We start from the raw sequence: 23140 nt of genomic DNA on the forward strand, positions 1-23140 counted from the left end.
CTTTCATCACTTGGTTGGTGGTACGAAGGTGAGTTCCTTCATCACATTTCATCACCTGGTTGGTGGCATGAGGATGAATTCCTTCTTCACCTGGTTGGTGGCATGAATGGCAAGTTGCCAAATGATATTAAAGTACGAGTTGTACATTTCATCACCTGGTTGGTGGCATGAAGATAAGTTCCTTCTTCACCTGGTTGGTGGCATGAATGAGAGTACGGGTTGTACATTTCATCACCTGGTTGGTGGCATGAAGATGAGTTCCTTATTCACATTTCATCACCTGGTTGGTGAGAATAATGGCAAGGTGTCGAGGCACATTGTAGTAAGTGTCGAAGACACAAAGTATGTTGAACTCTTTCGAAACACAGTTGACTTATGTATGGATGTGTTGGAATGTATGATGTTTATGTATGAATGTGTTGGAATGTATGATGTTTATGTTGATAGATATGAGTGATGCTTATGAATGTTTTGCTATGCATGAAGGGATCCATGCTTTTGATATGTGAACCATGTTGGTTGTAACACTTAGTATCACATACTTTATGTCAAAGTACGCATGTTGAAGCTCTGAGTTGGAGTATAAGGGTAGGTCAGCGTAGACCAAGTGTTCTAGTGCTAGGAACGCAAAAGACTCAAAAGAAGTTGTCTGAATTCCCTCTTCTTTAAATATTTCCCGAATGGCTTGTGTGACAAAAGATCTCAAGCGGTTGAGAGTCAAAACATTTGTAATGTGTATGTCTTCTTATAATAGCATTTCCTTCAGTACCTAGTCCTCCACTTTGAAAGAGTGAAGCTTGGCCCCATAGTCATAATAGTCGACGGTACGTTCACCCCTGGTTGTCTTGATATGAACTTTTATCCCTTTTGTTGTAATAGGCTTGCTGAGAGTAAAAATCCTTCCTCTTACCAAGAGACAAATACGTTTGGTGACTTAGCGAGTAGCTAAATGAGGTAGAAGATGATGCAATGGGTGTCTGAATGGCCAATATCTCATCACTTGGTAGAACTTGACTTCCACTTTCCACTTGTTGATAGGGGTTAACCATATGGGGGTTCCCTTAGTATGTTATTGCTTCGGCGGATGCGTGGTTATAAGCATGTGTCATCACCTCATAGTAAGTCTTTCAAGTGTTGGCATTGATTATGTACTTGAAGAAACAATCACGTAGGTCTGCCGTGAAGGCCTTGAGGGTGGTCTTGTTAGCACAGCGAGAATACTCATGGTTGAAGCAACTGGCATACTCTCGTAGTGACTCATCCGGCTTCTGGCAAATAGTATACAAGTCATCTACATAATGCAAGCGATCGGTCTGGAAGATGTGTTGAGAGACAAACAGTTTCCTCAGTTCCTCAAATGAGTCTACTGTCTCAGGTGGAAGACGGCAATACCAGTTTAGAGCTCCGTCAGAGAGGATGGAAGGGAAGAGAAGACATCACTCTTCGTCGGTATGCATCTGATATGCCATGGTGGACTCAAAGAGGTTAAGGTGTTCAATTGGGTCCTCCCTTCCAGTATAGAGTTGTAAACCAAACTTTTGTTTTGTCTTCGCTTGAATGGGGGTGTCGAGGATCCTTCTTGTGAGAGGGCCAGGCCTGGGTTGGTTCCAGTCAAGTATCTCAGCATGACGTTCGGCCTTCAACTTGTTTACTTCCTCAATGAGCTGTAAGACAAGGGGGTCCTGAGTGGAGTCATGTACCACTAGAATTTTCTTTCGTAAGTCTCCATCGCCTCTTGGAAATAGGAAAGTTTGAGTAAGGGCATGTGGTTTTTTCTTGGACTCGTCGTATTGACTTCTAGGGTGAGTCTGTTGGAATACCTCAGAGTCTCATGTACCTTCATGTTCCTCTAGGACATGTCGTTTCTTCCCTAGATTGGCAGTTGGCCTGGGTTGTGGGAAGGGACTGAGTCTTTCAGAAACCCTTGGGTCATTGATCTTCGAGCATATGTGGAGGGGATTCTCTCGACGTTGCTTTAAGAAGTCTCGGCAGTCACAATAAACGGCTTTCGATCCTTCCAACCCTTCTGCAATGAGGTGTCTTCCTCTACTTCTTCTGCTTCGGGTCGAAGCATCTGGGTTGAGAAAAGTCTCATGTTGATAAATGTTTTGATGATTAGCTCGCTCCTCATCAAGGATACCTATGTCGAAGGGAGGTGACCCTCCGTGTTGGGGGGCACCCAAATGATGGTTGATGTCCACAAGGGCAGCGAGCTCGCGTGTTTGAGTACACCTAGTTTCATGGAGCGTCCCAAAGAGCTTCTCATACTGCTCATGTAAGACCTCATTCTTCATTGCTATCTTGTTGTTCTGAGCTTCTAGCTCATCAACTTTAGCTTGAAGAACAACCCTATTTCCTTCCTTCTTTCGTTGCTTCGCACTAGGTGCAAAATGGGTGTCATTCTGTGTGTTGTCGCTTCCTTCGCTCCCCATGTTGGAGATGGATACCTGGTCAAAAGAGAGTGTACGAATGGTGGAAACCAGCTTGGCAAAGCTGAAGAGAGTGGGAATAAGTGTCGTTCCCACAGACGGCGCCAAATGTTGATGAACAAAATCAGCGAGGACTTTGGTACAACAGAAAGTGTTAAGTTTGTGACCTTCACTAGATTGCTCCAGTCACTAGTGTGGATAAGTAAGTAAACAGATAGGGACAGGGAAGCAAACACAAGATGTACGTGGTTCACCCAGATTGGCTATGTCCACAGAGTATAAGAGTTCTCATTAATTGTGAAGGGTTTACACAAGTACATAGGTTCAAGCTCTCCTTTAGTGAGTACCAGTGAATGATTTAGTCAAGTATGGTACAAACAAATCTCATATTTCTTTGTTTTCTTTTAAGTATAAACATATCCTGTATACTGTTTAAAGACTAAAATTATTCATTGCAGTTTGAATGTCATAATTAAAATCAAGTTCATTATTACTTGGTGCGTGTTCTGCCAATGCTTTGACGTTAAACAATTGTACAAAAAAAAATATCATAAGGAGATAATTGAAAGAAAAATAATAAAAAAAAATACAAGAATATCTAAAGCAACACATCTTTGGAGCGCATAACGCTTGTGATGTAAAAATACATATCGCATGCACGTACGTGCGTGCAGAGAGGATAGTCTAACAGTTAAAAGCGGGTACTCCCCATTTATTAAAGACAAGAAAAATGAACTCGATGTCAAACCGTGATAACCCTATAAATCAATGGAGATTGATATCTATACACAGATAATTAACAAATTACTGCGAGTTTAAAATTAGAATAAACTCTAGTAAAAGATGATGCAAGAAATGCATTACTCATAACAAAAAATCTGAATTGTTTTCTGAGCTTTCGACAAAGAAAAAATTCTTTTTTAACAGAACGAGTAGATTTTCGGTAGAGAGAGATTTTTCAATGTGATTAGAATATGTGATCACGTGTTATTATATAAATAATTAGATATATATGTTAAAATATTAATAAATTAAAATATAAAAAATTTCATCATTTATATAAAAATACGTAATGTACTATTTGATTTTTTTTTTTTTCAAAAGCGTGAAGTGATGTCTGTTTGTCAGACTTACACTCTCACGCTGTGTTCGAATATTTCTCTTTCAAACACCAACTGTGTCTAAGCCATAAACCGCCAGCAAACAGCATAGACTCTGCATGGCCAACACGCGTCCCCATGCTCTTTCCCTCCCTTCTATATAAACCCCACACTTCGACCTAATACTTCACAGAAAGGTCATCACAGAGAAGGCAAAAAAAAAACGAAAAAATGGGAAACAAAGTGATGACGTTTGTGGTTCTGATGCTGGTGATGTGCTATGGAGTTTCAGTGGCGGTGGGGTACACTGGTGATCAGGATGAAGGTTGGAGGAGAGGGACGACGGAGGAAGAAGATAGGAGGGAGGAGCAGGAAAGCGGTGGGAGGAGGAGGCCGGAAGAGGAGGAGGGGCATTATCCAGAATCGGGAGGGGAAGAATCGGAAGAAGGTTGGTTTTTGCTGCCACAGGCAAAGCAGGTAGTGAAAACTGCAGCAGGAGAGATGAGAGTGGTGATGAGTGCGCGCAGTAGGGTTGTTGATAAGCCCATGCATATCGGGTTTATTACAATGGAGCCTAAGTCTCTCTTTATTCCTCATTATCTCGACTCCAATCTCATCCTCTTTGTCCGCAGAGGTAATCTCATTACTAATCACTAATTAAGAAGATTTTTTTTCTTAATCTGCGAATGCATGCAAGGATGCAAACTGGTTTACTTTGAAATTAGTGAGTGAATGATACCATTTAGATCGACACCAACACCAACATGCGGTCTTACAAATTTATAGGTTTTTTTTATATTGAAACGATAGTAGATTTCATTGAATGAGGCGAGGCCAAAACAGCCCCAACCCCATCAAGAAGGATCCATTACAAACAGTCCTGGAGGACAAGATCAGCGATAAAACTAGAAGGTCAGACCAGCCAATCCTGGCGGCTACCGATACTTGGTGTTACGAATCCTTGTTTGATGATATAGACTCTTTGATGAGTTGCTTAATCTTCCTTGCTCTATTTGCTTTTTATTTTTTCTTTTTCTTTTTTAAATAAAAATTGGTTTTAATTTCTTAATTAACTGAAGCGGATGCATGCAAATTGTGCAATTGGTACTTCCAAATTGGCGAGTGATCACACCTTTGATGGATTGCATCCACTTAATTTTAACTGGTTTCTTCTTAGTTAGTTGATTTTACTTTTTGAATTTAAATAATTTTCTCAAATGTTTTTCAATTTAGTTAGATGTATGCAATTGTACAATGTGGGACTTCCAAAATGGTGAGTGAGTAGTAGACAATGGAATCCTATTTTTTAATTTTTTTTCTTAATTAATTACATTTATTTTGTTTTTGGTGGATATTTGCATTTGATCTTGTGACTTGAATTTTATCCATGCAATTGTGGAAAGTTGGACTTCCAATTTTTTTAGTGAACAAAATTCCCTTTGATGGGTTGGTTTTGAATCAGATTCTAATGAGTTGTGGAACATGAATTATAATTGTTTGCTTGCAGGAGAAGTAAAGGTGGGGTTGATCTACAAAGATGAATTAGGAGAGAGGAGATTGAAGACAGGGGATGTGTATAGAATTCCAGCTGGGTCTCCATTTTACTTGGTGAACACTGGAGAGGGCCAGAGGGTTCACATCATTTGCAGCATTGACACTTCTGAGAGTTTGGGAATGGGTTTGCAGGTACATAACAGATTAGGTTTATGGTAATTGAAAACTTCTTAATTAGGGTTTATGGTAATTCAACATTTCAGTATATATAACTAATTTGGATGTTTTTGCAAAATAATGCAGTCCTTCTTCATTGGTGGAGGAAGCAACCCACAGTCTATTATTGCTGGATTTGACCATGAAATACTTGCAAATGCCTTCAATGTAAGCACATCACAGTTTTATGATGATCAATTCTTAAATTTAAAATTGCTACATATTATTGATATATCATCATATTTTCAGTAAGAATCCGTTCATATTGATGTCCGAAATTCACAAAATATGTGACACCAACTCTGGAATACATTTTTTTAATCAAATTTAAGCACGTGACATGTGAAATCATGGTTGATTTCCCCGATTTATCCCTTAAAAGAGACTCGTGCACAATATCACATGTTTAATTTTGACCAAAAAATCTAACGTAAGTTGGTGTGAGAACCAACGCTCCACATTTTTTCGAACTCTCGGATACTAATTTGAATGGATTTTTAATTCAGATACCAAAACTACAATTGGGTGTGCACAATTTTCTCTATGATTAACAATAATCCTAGAACTCACCAAATTTGTTTACCAAAAGTTAAAGACACAAATGTGTGTCCAATACTGCAGGTCACATCATCAGAACTAAGAGAGATGTTCACAAGTCAACAACAAGGTCCAATCGTCTTTGTGCCCGAATCTTATTCGCCAAGTGTCTGGTCAAAATTCCTCCAGCTGAAACAGCAAGACAGACTTCAAGAAATGAAGAGGATGTTTGACATCCAACAAGATGATCACCAAGACAAATCAGAAACATGGTCATGGAGGAAGCTCTTGAACTCAGTTTTTGGCGCTGATTCAAACGAAAACAAGAGGAGGCGAGATGACTATGATAAGGGCAAGGGAACAGGAAAATCACCAGACTCTTACAACCTCTACGACAGAAAGCCCGACTTCAGAAATGACTACGGATGGAGCATGCAGCTCGATGATTCTGATTACTCACCGTTGAAACACTCTGGCATCGGCGTTTACCTTGTTAACCTCACCGCTGGGTCAATGATGGCACCGCATGTGAATCCGAGAGCGACAGAATACGGCATTGTGTTGAGAGGCTCCGGAACACTACAGATTGTGTTCCCAAATGGGACACAAGCCATGAATGCCAACATAGGAGAAGGTGATGTATTTTGGGTGCCAAGGTACTTCCCCTTCTGTCAAATCGCATCAAGAACTGGCCCGCTCGAGTTCTTTGGATTCACAACCTCGGCGCGGAAGAACAGGCCTCAGATTTTGGTTGGTGCGGCGTCTGTTCTTCAGGAGCTCAAAGGACCCGAGCTTGCAGCTGCTTTCGGCGTGACTGAAGACCGGTTGAGGAGGTTTGTTGATGCTCAGCGCGAGGCAGTGATCTTGCCTACGGCACAAGCAGCACCGCCGTACAAGGAGGAGAGGAAGCCGCCGAAGGAGGAGGAGGAAGAGAGGAGGCAGCAGCATCCGGAAGAGGGCGAGATAAGGGGGGATGCGGGAAGGGGCGAGGAGAGAAGGGAGGATGACAGAAAGGAGGTTTGAGAGGTTTGAGAGGGTGCCAGAAGTGATCAAGAGTGTTGGGAATGACATGGTTATGGGTTTTGATTGAGAGAGTCCTGGTGGTGAATAAAAAGTCAGGTTTTGTGTAGTTTCTATCTCTCAGACTTATTTAGGAGCTTTTCGTTTCGTGTTTTTACTTTTTTTGGATAAAATTTGTGGTGGTTTTCTGGGACCTTTGCGAAGGAGTTGCTTATTAATAAGAACTGTAGCACTTTCTGTTTCTGTTTGGTGACTATTTTTTGTGAACGAATTGTTGCTTGCTTTACGATTTTTTTTTTTTTTTTTTTTTGGTTGGGCGTTGAAAACCAACTTGATGTAGTGTGAAATGGACGAGTGGGATTTTGTAAACGGATAACGGATGAACAACGGGTGAGATTTTAAAAAACAGATTATCCGCTTCTTTACTTTAATGGTGTCAAAACCTTCAAGAACCAATACTACTCTTGGTCTTTACTCTTCTTCTCAAAACTCCAAGGTCTTAACGGTCTTAAAGCCCACAAGAACCAGTACTTCTGTTGGTCTTTACTCTTCTTCTCAAAACCCCAAGGTCTTCAGCACAAGTTTGCTAAGAATATTCGAATTTGGGAGGATGGTTGGATGCCCTTTCCTTCCTTGTTCCGAGTTTTCTCCCCAAAGCCTGACGGTTGTAGCTTGAGCTATGTCAACGAGCTGATGAAAGATAATCCCTGTTGATGGAACTTGTGCTGCTCCGAGAGTTTTTCACGGGCAGGAAGTGGACCTCATTGGATATCTGTCTATTGGATTGAGAAGGATGGGAGACAAGCTTATTTGGCACTTTGACAAGGGGTTTTTTTCGGTGGAGAGCGCTTATCACCTAGCAAGACAATGGGCGTGTGATCGCTCTGCTGCAGCTTCCTCTTGTATCGCTGGAGACGCTGGAATAAATTGTGGCGTTCTCAAGTGAAGTGGCACTGGCACACCGCTCTTGGTTCGAAGAGCCCCCTGACCTTATTGTAGACCTGCTCTACGAAGAGTACAATAGGTGGTCTGTTGGTGCAGCCGTATGATTGCCGCTGTCTAGCTGCTGGCTATCTATTGTAATGCTGTTCCCATGTATTGCTCCTTTGGTTCAATGAGAAGTCTATCTTTTCAATCAAAAAAGAAGAAGAAAGGGAAGCCCTCTGTGCATTCCCGACGTTCATGGTGTGTTTACCAAGGGAATAGGATGTTTTATTGTTTTGAAAAATAATAGACTTTTTCTGAACTTTAAAAACAACAAACACGTGACATCTTTTGATTGAGCCAAATCAAAAAATGAGCATACGAAATTTGAGTACCTAAGTATTATTCCCACGATATCACCCTTACACCTTCATGACAATATATTTTCTCACAAAAACTGGTGGAGGTACAGAAAGAATTTATATGTGAGAGTGTGTGTAGTGGTGGCGCTGAAGGAGGGGAGGTGGTGGATATGGGTATTGACATTTCTTTGCCCTCTCTTTGTTCTTGCTGGGCCCTTTTCTGTGTCATTTACTTCAATCCATTTGTGATAAAAAAAAAGGGCAAAAGACTGTTTACTACCCTCATGTTTCATGGTTTTCAACATTTAGTACATCAATTTTTTTTCGTCTCAGAGTCATACCTAAAGTGTAAATTTTAGGACAATCTCATACATCCGTTAGTCAAACTGTTAAGTCAGCTGTTAACTGTGACGTGGCGCCCATGTGGCCAATGACTTGGCGCCACGTGTCATCCAGGTGGAAATTTAAAAAAAAAATTATAAAATAATATATATATATATATTATAAAATAAAAAATAAAAAAACCAAATCTGGGCAGATTCGGAAGAAGAAGGAAGAAGGAAGAAGAAGAAAAAAAAAAAGGAAAAAAACTGGGCAGATTTGAAGAAGAAGAAGAAGAAGATGAAGAAGAAGAAGGAGAAGGAAGAAGGAGGAAGAAGAAAAAAAAAAAACTGGGCAGATTCGAAGAAGAAGAAGGAGGAAGAAGAAGGAAGAAGAAGAAGAAGGAGAAGGAAGGAGGAAGAAGAAGAAAAAAAAAACTGAGCAGATTCGAAGGAGAAGAAGAAGAAGGAGAAGGAAGGAGGAAGGAAGGAGGAAGAAGAAAAAAAAAAAAACTGGGCAGATTCGAAGGAGAAGAAGAAGAAGGAGAAGGAAGGAGGAAGGAGGAAGAAGGAAAAAAAAACTGGGCAGATTCGAAGAAGAAGAAGAATAAGAAGGAGGAAGAAGAAGGAAGAAGAAGAAGAAGGAGAAGGAAGGAGGAAGAAGGAGGAAGAAGGAAAAAAAAAAAAAACTGGGCAGATTCGAAGAAGAAGAAGAAGAAGAAGGAAGAAGAAGAAAGAGGAAGAAGAAGAAGGAGGAAGAAGAAAAAAAAAATGGGCAGATTCGGAAGAAAGAGAAGGAAGAAGGAAGAAGAAGAAGGAGAAGGAAGGAGGAAGAAGAAAGAAAGAAAAAAAAAAAAAAAACGAATCTGCTACCCAGATTCAGTCAGAGGAAGAAGAAGGAAGAAGAAGGAAAAAAAAAAAAAAAACGTTTTTTTTTAAATTTATTTATTTATTATTTTATAATATGTATATATATATATATATATATTTTAAATTTCCATGTGGATGACACGTGGCGCCCAGTCATTATCCACATGGGTGTCACGTCACTGTTAACGGCAGACTTAACAGTTTGACTAACGGATGTATGAGACTGTCCCAAAATTTACACTTTAGGTATGACTCTGGGACGAAAAAAACTTGATGTACTAAATGTTGAAAACCACGAAACATAAGGGTAGTAAACAGTCTTTTGCCCTAAAAAAAATAAAAAAATAAAAAAACATGTAAATTACTTTGCACAAAAGCATTTTACGAATCACATTAATTTTCATTTTCATTTATGTGAATTAGTCAACAGTTAGCTTTCAACAGAAGAAAAAAAAAAAAGTCAGGCTCGTGCTGCTAGAGGAATTGATCCTTAAAGAACCGCATATTTTGACAGGATTGTACACTTTTATGTCTCGCTATGTGACTTATAAATATGAGTGTTATTCCTACTTTGATTAAAAAAAAATAATTAGTAAACAATTTTATTAAGGGTTTAATTCTGAAACCATCAAATTTCACCTTCTTTTCAATTCAATTCGTCTCATTTATTTTGAATTAGAAGATGAGCACACACTTTGTGTGTGAACAATTTCATTTTTTTTTTTATTAAGGATTTATTTTTTATTAAGGAGTGTGATTAGTTTTTAAATTTTTTTAAAAAAAGTATGAGACAATAATGATGAGATCTCTTCATAAGGGCCTATTTTTCTTAATATTACATAATTACCATTTTACCCACTTTATGTAAATATTGTGTATAAAAAATGAGAGTAAAATAAAAAAAAATGAGAATATGATTATCATTTTGTCAAAATGTACAATTACCATTTTGCCCTCTTTTTTGTCAAGAATGACTCAAAAGTGAGGGCAAAAATGAGAAGAAAAAAAGGCAAAAAGTTGACGAGGATGGTTTTCTAAATATACAGTAAGTGTAGATTGGTAAACGAGCTGAAGTTGGGAGAGAACTTCACATAGCCTCGTCCGTCGATCATATTTTCACGGAAAATTTTTATAATTTTCTCAGCAGCGATGAAAACCCACTCTCCTTGTCTAGTTTTCATCTCAGTTCTTCTCTTTCTTCTTCCAATTCTAACAACATATACCGAAGCCGAGGTTATAACCCTAACCGCTGACACCTTCTCCGACAAGGTAACAACTGCACAACCCCTTCAAATTCTTCATTGATTTGCATTCAATTTCACTGATCCAATCTAAATAATTTCACGGATCCAATTTTTCAATTTCTACACACAACCCTAACCAGATCATATTTTTCCTTACTCATCAATCCCTGGTGGTCTTATCAATGCTAATCCCTAGTTAGTTTTGCCCTTTTTGTCAATTGTGTTTTGATATAGTATCGGTGACAGAATTAAATGGCGATTGAGTCTACGAAATCGGACTGGAAGTTAAAGTGAAATTTTTTATGGGTTGAGTTTTATAAGAAATGTATGTTTTTTATTAAGTAGGTAGGAGTTTGGAAAGATATGCCATGCCCGCTAATTAGAAATTTATTTTCCCTTTATCGCCTTGCCGATTGTTTATTTGCGTATGCGTTTTTCGTAGGTGAAGGAGAAAGACACGGCATGGTTTGTGAAATTTTGTGTGCCATGGTGTAAGCATTGGTAAGTTTCTCGCATCTTTCGAGTTTATGATTGGCGAGATTTATTTGATTGTTATTCATACTGGTAATGGTAACATTTGGTTTCAGTAAGAACTTGGGTACATTGTGGGAGGACCTTGGGAAGACAATGGAAGGTGAAGACGAAATAGAGGTTGGGGAGGTTGATTGTAGTACGAGTAAACCAGTATGTTCAAAAGTTGACATTCATTCGTATCCTACGTTTAAAGTATTCTATGATGGTGAAGAAGTTGCAAAATATCAAGGTGCGATTTGAATTTCTTTTCTGCTATATCAGTTGTGTTTCCATCCATAGTCATCTTTGTGCTGCATAAAATCTTTTCTATTTGATCTACTCAGGCTTACTAATATCACTTATACTATCTCTAAACAATTGTGCTTCCAATGTCTATGAAATTCCTGTTGAAGGGCCTTGTCCAGAAAATAGATTTCAAGTGCAAGCTTCTCGCAGGCTTGGGCACGTATTTCCCCTAAAGTGCCTGTTAGTAACATCTGAGAAGAAGAAAGTGTTCATATATATTTATTTTCAATTCAGATCAGTAGCACTTGCCTATTCATTTTTGTTCGATACAGGTTCATTTGGGAAAGCATTATAATTTATTTTGGGCATATAAATTGGCCATCACATCCGCGTATCATTCATTATCCAACTTGTCATCTTAAATATAATAACAACACCGGAAATCCATCACAAATAAGAAGTCCTAACATTTGGCTACGGCTGACATTGAAAGAGGCAATATGGTATTGTTGTGGAAAAGTGATAAATACTGCACTTTACCTTATCATACCCCAATGTTGAAAAAGATATTTGCATGTTTTTATATTATTTTTTGCACTTTTTTCTTTTTTGGTGGAGGAGGAATGTTAGATATAAATTGCGAAAAATGTTTGAGTGGTGCTGTCTTAAGTGTGTACCTGTGAAAGATTTGGCTGCTTTGTTTAGTATAGCGGTGCTAGAGATGAATATTTGTGGTGACTGATCCTTGGCTTATTTAGTATATACATACTTAATATTGGCTGGCTTTGTTTAGTATAAATAATGAATATTTGTGGTGACTGATCCTTGGCTTATTTAGTATATACATACTTAATATTGGCTGGCCTTGTTTAGTATAAATACTGGGACATTGGTTCTGTTAACCATTAGATTGGTGGCCATGACAATGACTATTATTTCTGTGTGATGATGATACCTCAGATTATAGTCAAATAACTAGGTTTCAAAATATATGTAAACTACTCAGGTCCCATAAGCAAATGTAGGTGATGGAGTATCTAGCTATGGATTCATTTGAAGTGAGTTTGATCTGTTATCAGTCCAAATAACTGTTTCATCTGTTGTGTATATTATTTGTAGACTCAGGTCAAGTGCAGCCTATTCAAGGCTGAGTTTTTAATTTATGGCCCAAACGACGTGTTAGACTTTCTATAGTGCAGTATCTCACTTAGTTATTGTTTCTTGTACAAATGATCAGGGCCGAGGGATGTTGACTCACTAAAGAAGTTTGTCTTGGAAGAAGCTGAAAAGGCAGCAACAAAGGCACAGCTTGACAGTGATAAGGAGTTGTAGATCAGGTAGATACCTTGTGAAGGCTAATTGTGAAATCTGAAACTATGTACTGCAGATGTGTATGTAACAAATGAATGTACCTGCTGCAGATGTGACTTGCGTGTTGAACCGGCAGTAGCACACATTGCGACAGACATCATCTCAGCTTCGGTATTTTGGTTCGGGCACAACAATTTTGAATCGGGATCACAACTCCAGCGAGGCAGATATCAACCACAACCGATACGTACGTAAATTTCTCACAGGATATTTTGTTTGGATGTTCGTTAGGTTGGTGGGATTGTCCATGTTTAAGTTGTTGCAGATTTAAATTGAACACGAATGGTTCATGTTCGGATTTATAAGATGTTTCAATTGCGCAAGATAGTGTTTTTTTTACTGAAGTTTGGCACGGTCTCTGGCTGACCAGAAGGTTTGGGCGGATAGCTAGTATCCGTAACACGGTCTGCACAAAGTGTGGTATTCACCACATAAAAACTCGGCACGCCCGAAATTCAGATCTAAAAAGAAAACATAAAAGCAAAAGCCAAGAAGACAATTTTAACACAAGCAGATTTAACACAGATTGCGGACATTAATACAAAGTTGTCCAATGACCCACTAAACGACCGATTTCAATGTATAAACCAACAAATAGCATACAACACAGCTTGCCGAGCAACCAGAATCGCTTCTAGCGGCTCAGCTCCTCCACAATCCTTGTAAGCAAGGCAAGAGGGCTACGATGTAAAACTTGTAAAACCTGTCCAAGTAACTCCGAGAGTAGCACAAAAATGGAAAATAAACGACATCAGACAAAACTGATCTAGCTAAGGGCGGACGATAACATAAAACACTTCACTTCTTCTTGGCTGCGGCTTTGGTCACCTTGGCACCAGTTGGCTCCTTCTTCTCCACACTCTTGATCACACCCACAGCAACGGTCTGGCGCATGTCTCTCACAGCAAAACGTCCGAGAGGGGGGTACTCAGAGAAGGTCTCGACAACCATGGGCTTGGTGGGAATCATCTTAACCATACCAGCATCTCCGTTCTTCAAGAATTTGGGCTCCTTCTCAAGCTCCTTACCGGATCGCCTGTCAATCTTGGTCAAGATCTCAGCAAACTTGACAGCAATGTGGGAGGTGTGGCAATCGAGCACTGGAGCATAACCATTTCCAATCTGCCCAGGGTGGTTCATGATGATGACCTGAGAGGTAAAGTTGGCAGCCTCCTTTGCAGGATCATCCTTGGAGTTGGAAGCAACAAAACCACGCTTCAGATCCTTGACAGCAACATTCTTAACATTGAACCCGACATTGTCACCGGGAAGAGCCTCCTGAAGAGCTTCATGGTGCATCTCAACAGACTTAACTTCAGTGGTCAGACCAGTGGGACCGAAGGTCACAACCATACCAGGCTTCACAACACCAGTTTCAACTCGTCCCACAGGCACAGTTCCAATGCCACCAATCTTGTACACATCCTGAAGTGGGAGACGGAGGGGCTTGTCTGAGGGCCTCTTGGGCTCATTGATCAGGTCAAGGGCCTCAAGAAGGGTTGGTCCCTTGTACCAGTCTAGGTTGGTGGACCTCTCAATCATGTTGTCACCCTCAAATCCAGAAATGGGGACAAAGGCAATTTTGTCAGGGTTGTACCCAACCTTCTTGAGGTAGGATGAGACTTCCTTCACGATTTCATCGTACCTTGCCTTCGAGTACTTGGGAGTAGTGGCATCCATCTGCAAAATTCAGAAATAATGAAACATAAGTTAGAACTGTCCACAAATAAGTACAACCATAACAACTGAAATGTCCCCAAATAATGTATAAGACCCACCTTGTTGCAGCAGCAAATCATCTGCTTGACACCAAGAGTGAATGCAAGCAGAGCATGCTCACGGGTCTGACCATCCTTGGAAATACCGGCCTCAAAACCACCAGTGGTGGAATCAATAATGAGGACAGCACAATCAGCCTGGGAGGTACCAGTGATCATGTTCTTGATGAAATCACGATGTCCAGGAGCATCAATAACAGTGCAGTAGTACTTGGTGGTCTCAAACTTCCACAAGGCAATATCAATTGTAATACCACGCTCGCGCTCAGCCTTGAGCTTGTCCAACACCCAAGCATACTTGAATGACCTCTTGTTCATCTCAGCAGCCTCCTTCTCGAACCTCTCAATGACACGCTTGTCAATACCTCCAAGCTTGTAGATCAAGTGACCAGTGGTGGTTGACTTCCCAGAGTCGACATGGCCAATGACCACAATGTTGATGTGAAACTTTTCCTTACCCATGATGGGATCTCAGCAAGTTATCTGAAAGTGCAGAAAACAACAATCATCAAAACACAACGGGCAATTAGCCTGAATGAAATATACAATCATCTAGGCATGGCCAATTAATCATCAAACAATTAGGCAGACAGCATATATTATAAGAAATTAAATCCAAATCAACAATGTAAAGTATTTATGGAAATATAAAATAGAACTCAGTCCCTTAGATGTTCTTAGATATGCGATCATTACCGCAAATCATTACAGGTCTGAAGGAATCATCACAGTTACTACAAAATAAGTAAATATTTACAGGATTTACAAATTAAAAGAAACAAAGATAAATTTTAATATAATTTAAAAACATGCACAACCAAAAAAGTTAGTTGCTACAGTGTTCCTAAATAAACAAGAGAAAATTGAACTCAGTCCCTTAGATGTTCTTAGATCTGCGATCATATCCGCAAATCATTACAGGTCTGTAGGAATCATCAATGTTACAATCAATTTATTGAACCCAAATGCATGATATTACTAAATGTAACAAAATTAAACGTTTTAAATACAAATTTCGAAATTAATTTATGAATAAGTTTAGTTGCACCAATAATCCTCAAATAAACAAGAGAAAATTCGAGGTAAAAATTTATGGAAAGCAACACGATTAATATTGCTTCAAGGGAACGAGTCACATGGAACTGATAAATCCACAAACCAGATAATGAAGCCTAATATGGTAAAAAAGATAAACCCAAATCTGATTAGATCTTCCGCATCTGATACAAGAAGCTAAAGGATTTGCATGCACATTCAAGAACCCAGTTCATAAATCCTCAAACATTTTCAGAAAAAAAAAAAAAAAAAAACACAAGAAACCCACATGCAGTTTCTTCAAAACCCACGAACGCAAATGAAAAATTTTCAACACAAACCCATAGATCCAATCACAAATATTCATCCACAACCAAAACCCAGATCATCGATTCACTTCAATAAATCAGATAACATGCAAACCAAGAAGATTTCAAGAATTTTGAAGCCATAGAAGTTTAAGCAGAAATGCTAACCTCAAGTAATCGAGGAGTGAAAGATGGAAGGGGGTTCTCTCTCGCCGCAGACTTTGTAATCAGGAGCGAGATCGAGTAGAGGAAGATGGCAGTGAGGACCTCGGGGATTTAAAGGGGAGCGAGTGCTGCATCAGTTTCGTTAGGGTTTCTTTCTGAGCCGTTGGATGTTTGGTATTTGATCTAACGGTTATAACGTTTACTTAGCACTGCGGCTGGCTTGTGCGTGTGGTGATGCCCTAATGTTTACACATGATGTTGCCACTTTGCCGTTTCGCGTATTCTTTCTCAGTAAATGACCATCTTGTCCTTTCATTTCATTATGTTGATTTACCTCTCTCGTATTTTGTATTTTCTGCTTATTGAGCTCTTGCATAACCGTATTGAGTTTGGATTTTGTCAGTAACTAATTAAATATTCAATCTAATAAAATTTATCATTTGAAAAAAAAAAATTAAGATCAAATATAAAAAATAATAATTAAAAACAAAAGTTTTAACTTGAAAACTCACTCACTAGAAGTCAACAAAGATGTGCCAATAACCATGAAATATGAAATACGAGAGAATTTTTAGCGTGCTCAAAACACAGTGGTACATCATACGTCACTATACAAATAGTGAGATACTTGTGTTAAAAAAATTAATAACTTAAAAAATAAAACTCTTCACCACTTATATAATGACACGTGGTGTCCACCTCTATTCCTAACACACTAAGAAATTTTCTCCATAAAATACCAAATGCCATAATGAGATCAAGTCTTGGTTTGGTAAACATTCAACTTCAGCTTTTTTCACAGCTTTGGGTGAAAAAAGCCAAAAACACAAATATGAAAAACCCAGCTTTGAAAAATCAGCTTTTTTTCACAGCTGCTTATTCTCACAGCACAGCAGAAACAAATTTTTTTTTTCAAAGCAAAGTAATACCAAACCAACCACAAGTCGGTAGAAAAGAAACCTTGCCTAGCTTGACCATAAGACGCCATCCAAGAAGAAGTGTCATCCGCTTAACATCCTCCTTGCACCAAATCTCACTCTCAGAAAACTTGGTTGGAATAGAAGACTTTACAGAATTCTATTTTGTGACAACAACTATAAAAATTAAATTTGACATTCAACAACTATAAAAATTAAATTTGACATTTCTATTAAAGACGATCTAAAATATCAAACTCATTCGTAATGAAAATTACCACTAGACTAATAATGGGTAGAATTGGCACTAAGATGTCAACATTTGGGATTTGGTGTGGAGATCAATTTTCTGGGTAGTCATTTCAATTCAAAACGTATTTGGGCCAAAAGTTGGGTTTGGCTGGGTTTAGGCCAATCTAGTGGATCCCGTAACAAACCGCACGAGCCTCTTTTTTTTTTTTCTTTTGCACACGTGCCTCCTTTGTGATATATAATGTTTTGTATTGTCATAAAATAGGGAAAGGATCCTCTCTGATCATTTATACCAAACTCATCAATTCGGGCTCTTAAAATTTGATCAACCAATTAAAAGCAGGTTCCTTTAAAAGTTATGATAACTTTAACCGTTGAATCAAATTTCAAATGTCCGGACTGGTGAATTTTGTGGAGGAAAAATCCTTTTCGTAAAACGGCACCACTTGAGCAGCAGCAACAAACGTTCAGCAAACAGCGGTTAGCAGTAACTGGGGGTGGGCAAACAGGTATAGGAACCGTGGGTCGGGACAGAGATACGGACGGGTTCCTAATTTTTAAAAAGAGAAATGTGCAGGGGTGGGGCTTTGAAATTTTAGGAGCGGGGCAGTTTCAGAAGTATAGAAAAACGGGGATCCGGACCGGCCCGTTTGTAATTGCAATGGACGGACGGGATTGAAAAGGAACCTACCAGCAAATCTGAACCGTTAGTTTTACCCTAGGACCTATGTCTCCTCGAGCTCGACTCGATTCTCTCTGGCCTTCTCGCCTCGTCGTCTCCTCCACCACCCCGAGCTCGACTCTGTTGATTATGACCTCGTCGTCAGCAATGCCCAGACCAATGAAGGTTGGTTCTGATTTAGCTATTACCTTCTGAACATGTTGAAATTAATCACAGATATGGGTACGAACAGGTTGTATGAGAGTGTGTTTGTCTGATTGAGTGGTAAAATCGTCGACCACCACATTCTCTATGGTGAATTGAGTCAATCTGAGTGGGGACAGCTTGTGTGAGGTTGAAATCTGGGCTCTTTAGGAATGGTTAATTTGACTAGAAATTCCTAGGAATTGTGGGTTGTGATGTGGGGATTCAAATTTTGGTAGCTTTTATCCTTGCCTTCATGGATTATATAATTACAATATTTTATGGTCTTTACGAGCTATGTTTTGTAATTTCAGAGTATCTTGATGAAGTGATGTTGATTCCCAAAAATACGTCAGTTGTATTGTTACTGATTCAGATCCTTTAACTTGTCGTCTTTAGTTAAGTTGCAAAATCCATAATCAATTTAGAGTTGGCATTATTACTTTGATCTTGTGTTTAATGAATCTGTGACCCCTAGGGCATGTACTTGGATAGGGTGATTGTGTTTCTTATGACCCCTAGGGCAGATTTCAAGGGTTGGTAAAGTTAGGCTATTTTTATTTCTTTTGTTGTAGGCGAAAGGTGGAAGATAAGGTGGAGTACACTGAACCAGAAAGGACTAGTTTCCCGGCAGCTGAATAAGGTTAGTAAAAGTCTTCTTCCCACTGTATTCATTTCACCATTCAAACCCACTATTGATTTTGGTCTGATAAATGTAGATGGTCAAGAGTAACTTACATTTTTATCGTTTCTCTCTTGCAGCTGTCTGGAGAAGAGTGGCTCCAGATTCTTGAGGTTGGTTTCTGTAAATTTCATCATTTTATAGCCTCAAGAACTTATATTCTGGACTGATCTGTCTTGAAACCACACTTGCTGCTTAAATTCATTATCCTCATCTTGTGCATGACATCATTTATACATTGCACGAGATCAAATAATCACCGACTGGTTGGTTGGCAACCAGAATGTTAATGCTTAGAACTTATTTGGTGGATTTCCTGTTCTGTGTCTAATTTGAGTCTATTGTTAGCTGCTGTTCCTTTTTCCTCAGGGTTGAGCCTATTTTTAAGCTGCTCTTCCTTTTTCCCTCTGCTTCTCGCATTCCTGTTTAGGCATTATTTATTTTCTTTAGGAACTGGAAGATCCTGTGACCTTATAGTTCTGTTGACCAATGTCAGAAGGCATTCGTAATGTAATAAAACATATGCAGCCCTATATTTTAGTAGTCTTGTGTTATGATTCTGTGGTCTGTTTTGTTTGTAGTTAGGTTAACTTAGTTAATTGAAGATCAGCTGCTATGTAGTTAGGTTAACTTAGTCTGGCATCGTAATGCTTCTTCTAGGGCACTGTAAAATCTGTAAAAATTAAGTGTTTTTTATTTCCCAAAAAAAAAAAAGGGACCCGTGTACCCGGACCAAACCGGCCCGTTTGAAACGGGCTGAGTTAGGTCCGGTTCCTGTTTTAAAATCTGTTGTACCTGCCCCGGACCAACCCTTTTTTTTTTTAAACTCCGGTCCGGTCCGTTCCTTCAAAATTTGGCCTGGCCCGGCCCATGCCCAGCCCTGGCAGCAACCAAGTACGCCTCCCTTTTTACTCTAGCTCTGTTCAGATTCTTGAGGTATGAATACATGTTACTAAAATGGATTCCGTTCCTAGTTTTTTTCCTTTTTCACATACACCCACTGATTAATGCTGGTTTTGAATTTACTAAAAAAACTCTGCAAATTCATGGGTTGTGAAGAATTCATTGATACCCAATAAAAAATAATGGGTTTTGGAAGAAAAAATTGATTAATGCTGTTGCTTTGGATTTGGAGTAATTAAGTGGTGTAAAGTTTGGAGCATTTAAGTAATATATGCCTGGGTTTTAAATTTTCAGTAGAAACTTGATGGGAATTTTGTAAAAATGTGTTCAAATATGTTTATAAATTATAGGGAGGCAGCTACTGATGTTGTTGTGAGGACATTTTGCAAGAAGGTTTGAACTTTTGGAATACATTTGAACCGGTTTAATCGAAACCCCCTTCATAGGACTATAGGAGGTTTGGTTCTGCATTGTTATGGAACAAAAAAACTTACATTGATGTACTGAATATTCTTATTGGGTGATTATGGAATATACATAGCTATACGTGATCGATCATTGATATGTCGTTCATATTATTGGTTCCTGAAAAATTGATTATGCGGCTGTTGATATGGATCCTGCTCCAGCTATAGTCGATATGGGTGATTAGAATATGAAATCATATAATTTTCTATCATTGCATCACCTCAACATGAATCCTTTGTGGAACTGTATTCATTTCATGTGAATCAATATCTGACAAGATGAATACTAAGTTAAACCAATGCTCGATTTCCCATTTTTTATGTACAACACAGAATTATGTTAGCTTCTGAGGAGAGGACCCTATAAAGAATTATTATAAACTTCTCTTTTTTATTTAGGGAATCATAAGAATCAGAAAGGGACTGGTTGGAGAAGTTCTCTGCTATGGTATTCTCTCTCTTTATCTCTCTCTCTCTCTCTCTCTCTCTCTCTCTCTCTCTCTCTCTCTCTCTCTCTCTCTCTCTCACACACACACACACACACACACATATTTCTATCATAACTCTCATGATTTATCTATTGTATTATTGCAGATACGATTTCCATTGTCTTAATTCCTCTCAAGATTTTTTAACTTTGGGGGACTCACGCATATTTCTTCAATCCTAGGTATCATTGTGGATGCATTTGTAATTGATATTATTTTCTTATTTCCATTGTTCCTTTTTGGTGACAAATGACTTCATCTTGTATTTATGTCTCAGGAAAGTTGATGTGAATGGCGATTCCACATTTGCATTCTCTGCAACCTGTGAGAGTTTCTTCCCCTTGCCGCGTTTCCGTTTCTAACCAGTATCACTATGGTAGAAGCAATTTCAGTAGAAAGAGCAGTTCTCTTGTTTACGCTTCCTCCACCAGCAACTTTGACAGGGACCTCCATCTGCAATCAAAGGTACCTATTTCACTAACTTAATGTTGATTGTCATTCTTTACTAGAAATATTTCTAATTGAGATGTTGAATAGAGAAATTACAGAAGGATTCTTCATTGTTTGAATATGTTTTGATAAACCCATCAGCATTTACAGAAATCAGTACCGAATAGAACTGCAACACTCCTTTAGCTGCTTCTGATGATAAAGATAGCCTTGTTATATCTTCTTTTTTAATTACACTGCTTCATTTTGATCTTGTGACTTAGCATGAATCATCCTACAGAATGAGTGGTAATACTGCTTAACCAAGCCCTAAATTTTTACTTAACCCATGTTCTGCGGAAATGCAACTCAACCATACAGGGCACTACATAATTCAGTAAAAAGAAAAATTGTGTTTTGCTTTCTTAATTTTTCTATATTTATGGAGTTCTTATCATTCAATATTCATAGTAGGTGTTTACTAAGAATTATACAGAAGGAAATTTGATGTAGTTTGTCATTTCCTGATATTTGAGCCCCATCTGGAATCTAGAGACCAACCCCCTTTCCTTGAATGTACAAAACATGTACCTACAAGTAGTGCCAATAGATGACATGTATTCATCTTCACTTAGTTTCGTATATGTGCTAAACTTGTTACAAATCACTCTCATATCGTGACAGGTACTGTAGTGCCAATAGATGTAATGTATGCATCTTCACTTAGTTTATTTTGGATGCCGTCTTTTTCCTCTTCCCATTTTCAGAATAGAACATGTAAATGGAGGAGATTATAATATCCACCAATAATATTTCAGGTTGAAACAGTGTTAGACAGTGTAAAATGGGATGAGAAAGGTTTGGCAGTTGCCATAGCTCAAAACGTTGACACAGGAGCCATCTTGATGCAAGGCTTTGCTAACAGGGAAGCAGTGGCCACGACAGTTTCCTCCCGGAAGGCTACATTCTACAGTCGGTCGCGATCAACATTGTGGACAAAGGGAGAGACCTCCAATAATTTCATTAATGTTCAAGAAATCTTCCTTGATTGTGACCGAGACTCGGTATGTCATTGGCTATTTTAGTTGGAACCCATTTTCTAATCCTCAACTACTTTAACTCAGACCTTTTTCTCAGATAATATACCTTGGGAAGCCTGATGGACCTACTTGCCACACAGGGTCAGAGACGTGCTATTACACCCCAGTTCTTGATTTGTTGGAACATCGACAGGTTTTCAATATTAATCAATTAAAATAACCTATATATTTTTATCAAGCATCAAATTACTTGTTTTGTAAGTGATTCAGATGATTTGTGACAGGACGAAGAACATAAATTGGCATTGACCACTTTGTACTCGTTAGAGTCAACAATTGCTAAGCGAAAAGAAGAGTTAGAAGTTCCAGAGAGTGGAAAGCCCTCATGGACTCGGCGTCTACTATCTGATGAGAAGTTGTTGTGCTCAAAAATCAGGTAAAATGTTCAAAATGTCATATTGTGTCAGATTTGAGTCAGAATGATATAAATTTGCATTTTATCTTAACTTCTCAAGAACTCGAAAAAAAGTAGCAGAAGGAATTAGAGAAGTAATATCCTTGTTATTCTCAGATACAGACTTTTGGGTGGTTCGAGTTATAGATGTTATCCTCATTGTCGAAAACTATATTACTAAATGAGCTATCTTCTGTATTTTCACTTGTAAGCCTCTGTTCGTGGTTTTTCTTTCTCGATCCAGGGAAGAGGCGGATGAGCTATGCCGAACACTAGAGGAGAACGAAGACAGGCTGCGTGCTGCCTCAGAGATGGCAGATGTGCTTTATCATGGCATGGCTCTTCTGGCCCGTAAAGGCGTGAAAATGGAAGAGGTTTTGGAAATTCTTCGGCGTAGGTTTTCTCAGTCGGGTATCGAGGAAAAGAGAAATCGCAAGTCACAAACCTAGGCATAGGCAGCTTAGCCTGTCAAGTTTAATGATATTCTTTGATCAAATTTTTCCTGTTCTTCTTAATTGTTTTATTCACCAGGTACTGTGGTCTCAACTGCTAAAAGACGTATTTATGAACGTTTATTTGCAGTTAATTTGATTAGTGTGTGTTTTAAACTGATTTCGTTGTGAGTGTCAATTGTTTGGATTCGAAATTATCAACGTATATCCGGTTGATCAGTAGTCTTGGTACTTAGGTACTCCTTAATTATGTTTATGG

At 38.7% G+C, this 23140-nt stretch overlaps 4 protein-coding genes and 2 non-coding genes across 7 annotated transcripts; 3 read left to right on the forward strand and 3 right to left on the reverse strand.

Moving 5' to 3' along the window:
* The first annotated feature begins 3735 nt into the window (after positions 1 to 3735).
* On the forward strand, positions 3736 to 7039 carry LOC126588690 (vicilin-like seed storage protein At2g28490). The gene is made up of 4 exons (XM_050253799.1): positions 3736 to 4163; positions 5037 to 5215; positions 5327 to 5407; positions 5861 to 7039. The coding sequence occupies exons 1-4, from the start codon at positions 3761 to 3763 to the stop codon at positions 6797 to 6799; spliced, it is 1602 nt and encodes a 533-aa protein (XP_050109756.1). The 5' UTR covers positions 3736 to 3760; the 3' UTR covers positions 6800 to 7039.
* A 3286-nt stretch (positions 7040 to 10325) lies between these two features.
* Positions 10326 to 12969, forward strand: LOC126588926 (protein disulfide-isomerase 5-1-like). Its single transcript, XM_050254088.1, has 5 exons — positions 10326 to 10541; positions 10959 to 11017; positions 11104 to 11279; positions 12513 to 12612; positions 12697 to 12969. The coding sequence occupies exons 1-4, from the start codon at positions 10422 to 10424 to the stop codon at positions 12605 to 12607; spliced, it is 450 nt and encodes a 149-aa protein (XP_050110045.1). The 5' UTR covers positions 10326 to 10421; the 3' UTR covers positions 12608 to 12612; positions 12697 to 12969.
* Positions 12970 to 13145: 176 nt separating this feature from the next.
* LOC126588924 (elongation factor 1-alpha) lies at positions 13146 to 16103 on the reverse strand. Its single transcript, XM_050254087.1, has 3 exons — positions 15936 to 16103; positions 14425 to 14907; positions 13146 to 14326 (listed from the first exon to the last, which is right to left on the reverse strand). The coding sequence occupies exons 2-3, from the start codon at positions 14884 to 14886 to the stop codon at positions 13445 to 13447; spliced, it is 1344 nt and encodes a 447-aa protein (XP_050110044.1). The 5' UTR covers positions 14887 to 14907; positions 15936 to 16103; the 3' UTR covers positions 13146 to 13444.
* LOC126591657 (small nucleolar RNA SNORD25) lies at positions 15078 to 15160 on the reverse strand. Its single transcript, XR_007612472.1, has one exon. It is a non-coding gene; the product is annotated as a small nucleolar RNA SNORD25 (small nucleolar RNA).
* Positions 15288 to 15368, reverse strand: LOC126591658 (small nucleolar RNA SNORD25). The gene has a single exon (XR_007612473.1). It is a non-coding gene; the product is annotated as a small nucleolar RNA SNORD25 (small nucleolar RNA).
* Positions 16104 to 17788: 1685 nt separating the features above from the next.
* LOC126590918 (histidine biosynthesis bifunctional protein hisIE, chloroplastic-like) lies at positions 17789 to 23041 on the forward strand. Of its 2 annotated transcripts, XM_050256438.1 has the most exons (10): positions 17789 to 17948; positions 18542 to 18609; positions 18729 to 18761; positions 20418 to 20466; positions 20613 to 20688; positions 20784 to 20971; positions 21754 to 21999; positions 22073 to 22168; positions 22260 to 22411; positions 22674 to 23041. In XM_050256438.1, the coding sequence occupies exons 6-10, from the start codon at positions 20798 to 20800 to the stop codon at positions 22876 to 22878; spliced, it is 873 nt and encodes a 290-aa protein (XP_050112395.1). In that variant the 5' UTR covers positions 17789 to 17948; positions 18542 to 18609; positions 18729 to 18761; positions 20418 to 20466; positions 20613 to 20688; positions 20784 to 20797; the 3' UTR covers positions 22879 to 23041. The 2 variants fall into 2 exon arrangements, with proteins under 2 accessions (XP_050112395.1, XP_050112396.1); XM_050256439.1 differs by lacking the exons at positions 17789 to 17948; positions 18542 to 18609; positions 18729 to 18761 and adding an exon at positions 18818 to 19584.
* Positions 23042 to 23140: the final 99 nt, after the last annotated feature.

This window comes from Malus sylvestris, chromosome 11, assembly GCF_916048215.2.
Source record: "Malus sylvestris chromosome 11, drMalSylv7.2, whole genome shotgun sequence".
Classification (NCBI taxonomy): domain Eukaryota; kingdom Viridiplantae; phylum Streptophyta; class Magnoliopsida; order Rosales; family Rosaceae; genus Malus; species Malus sylvestris.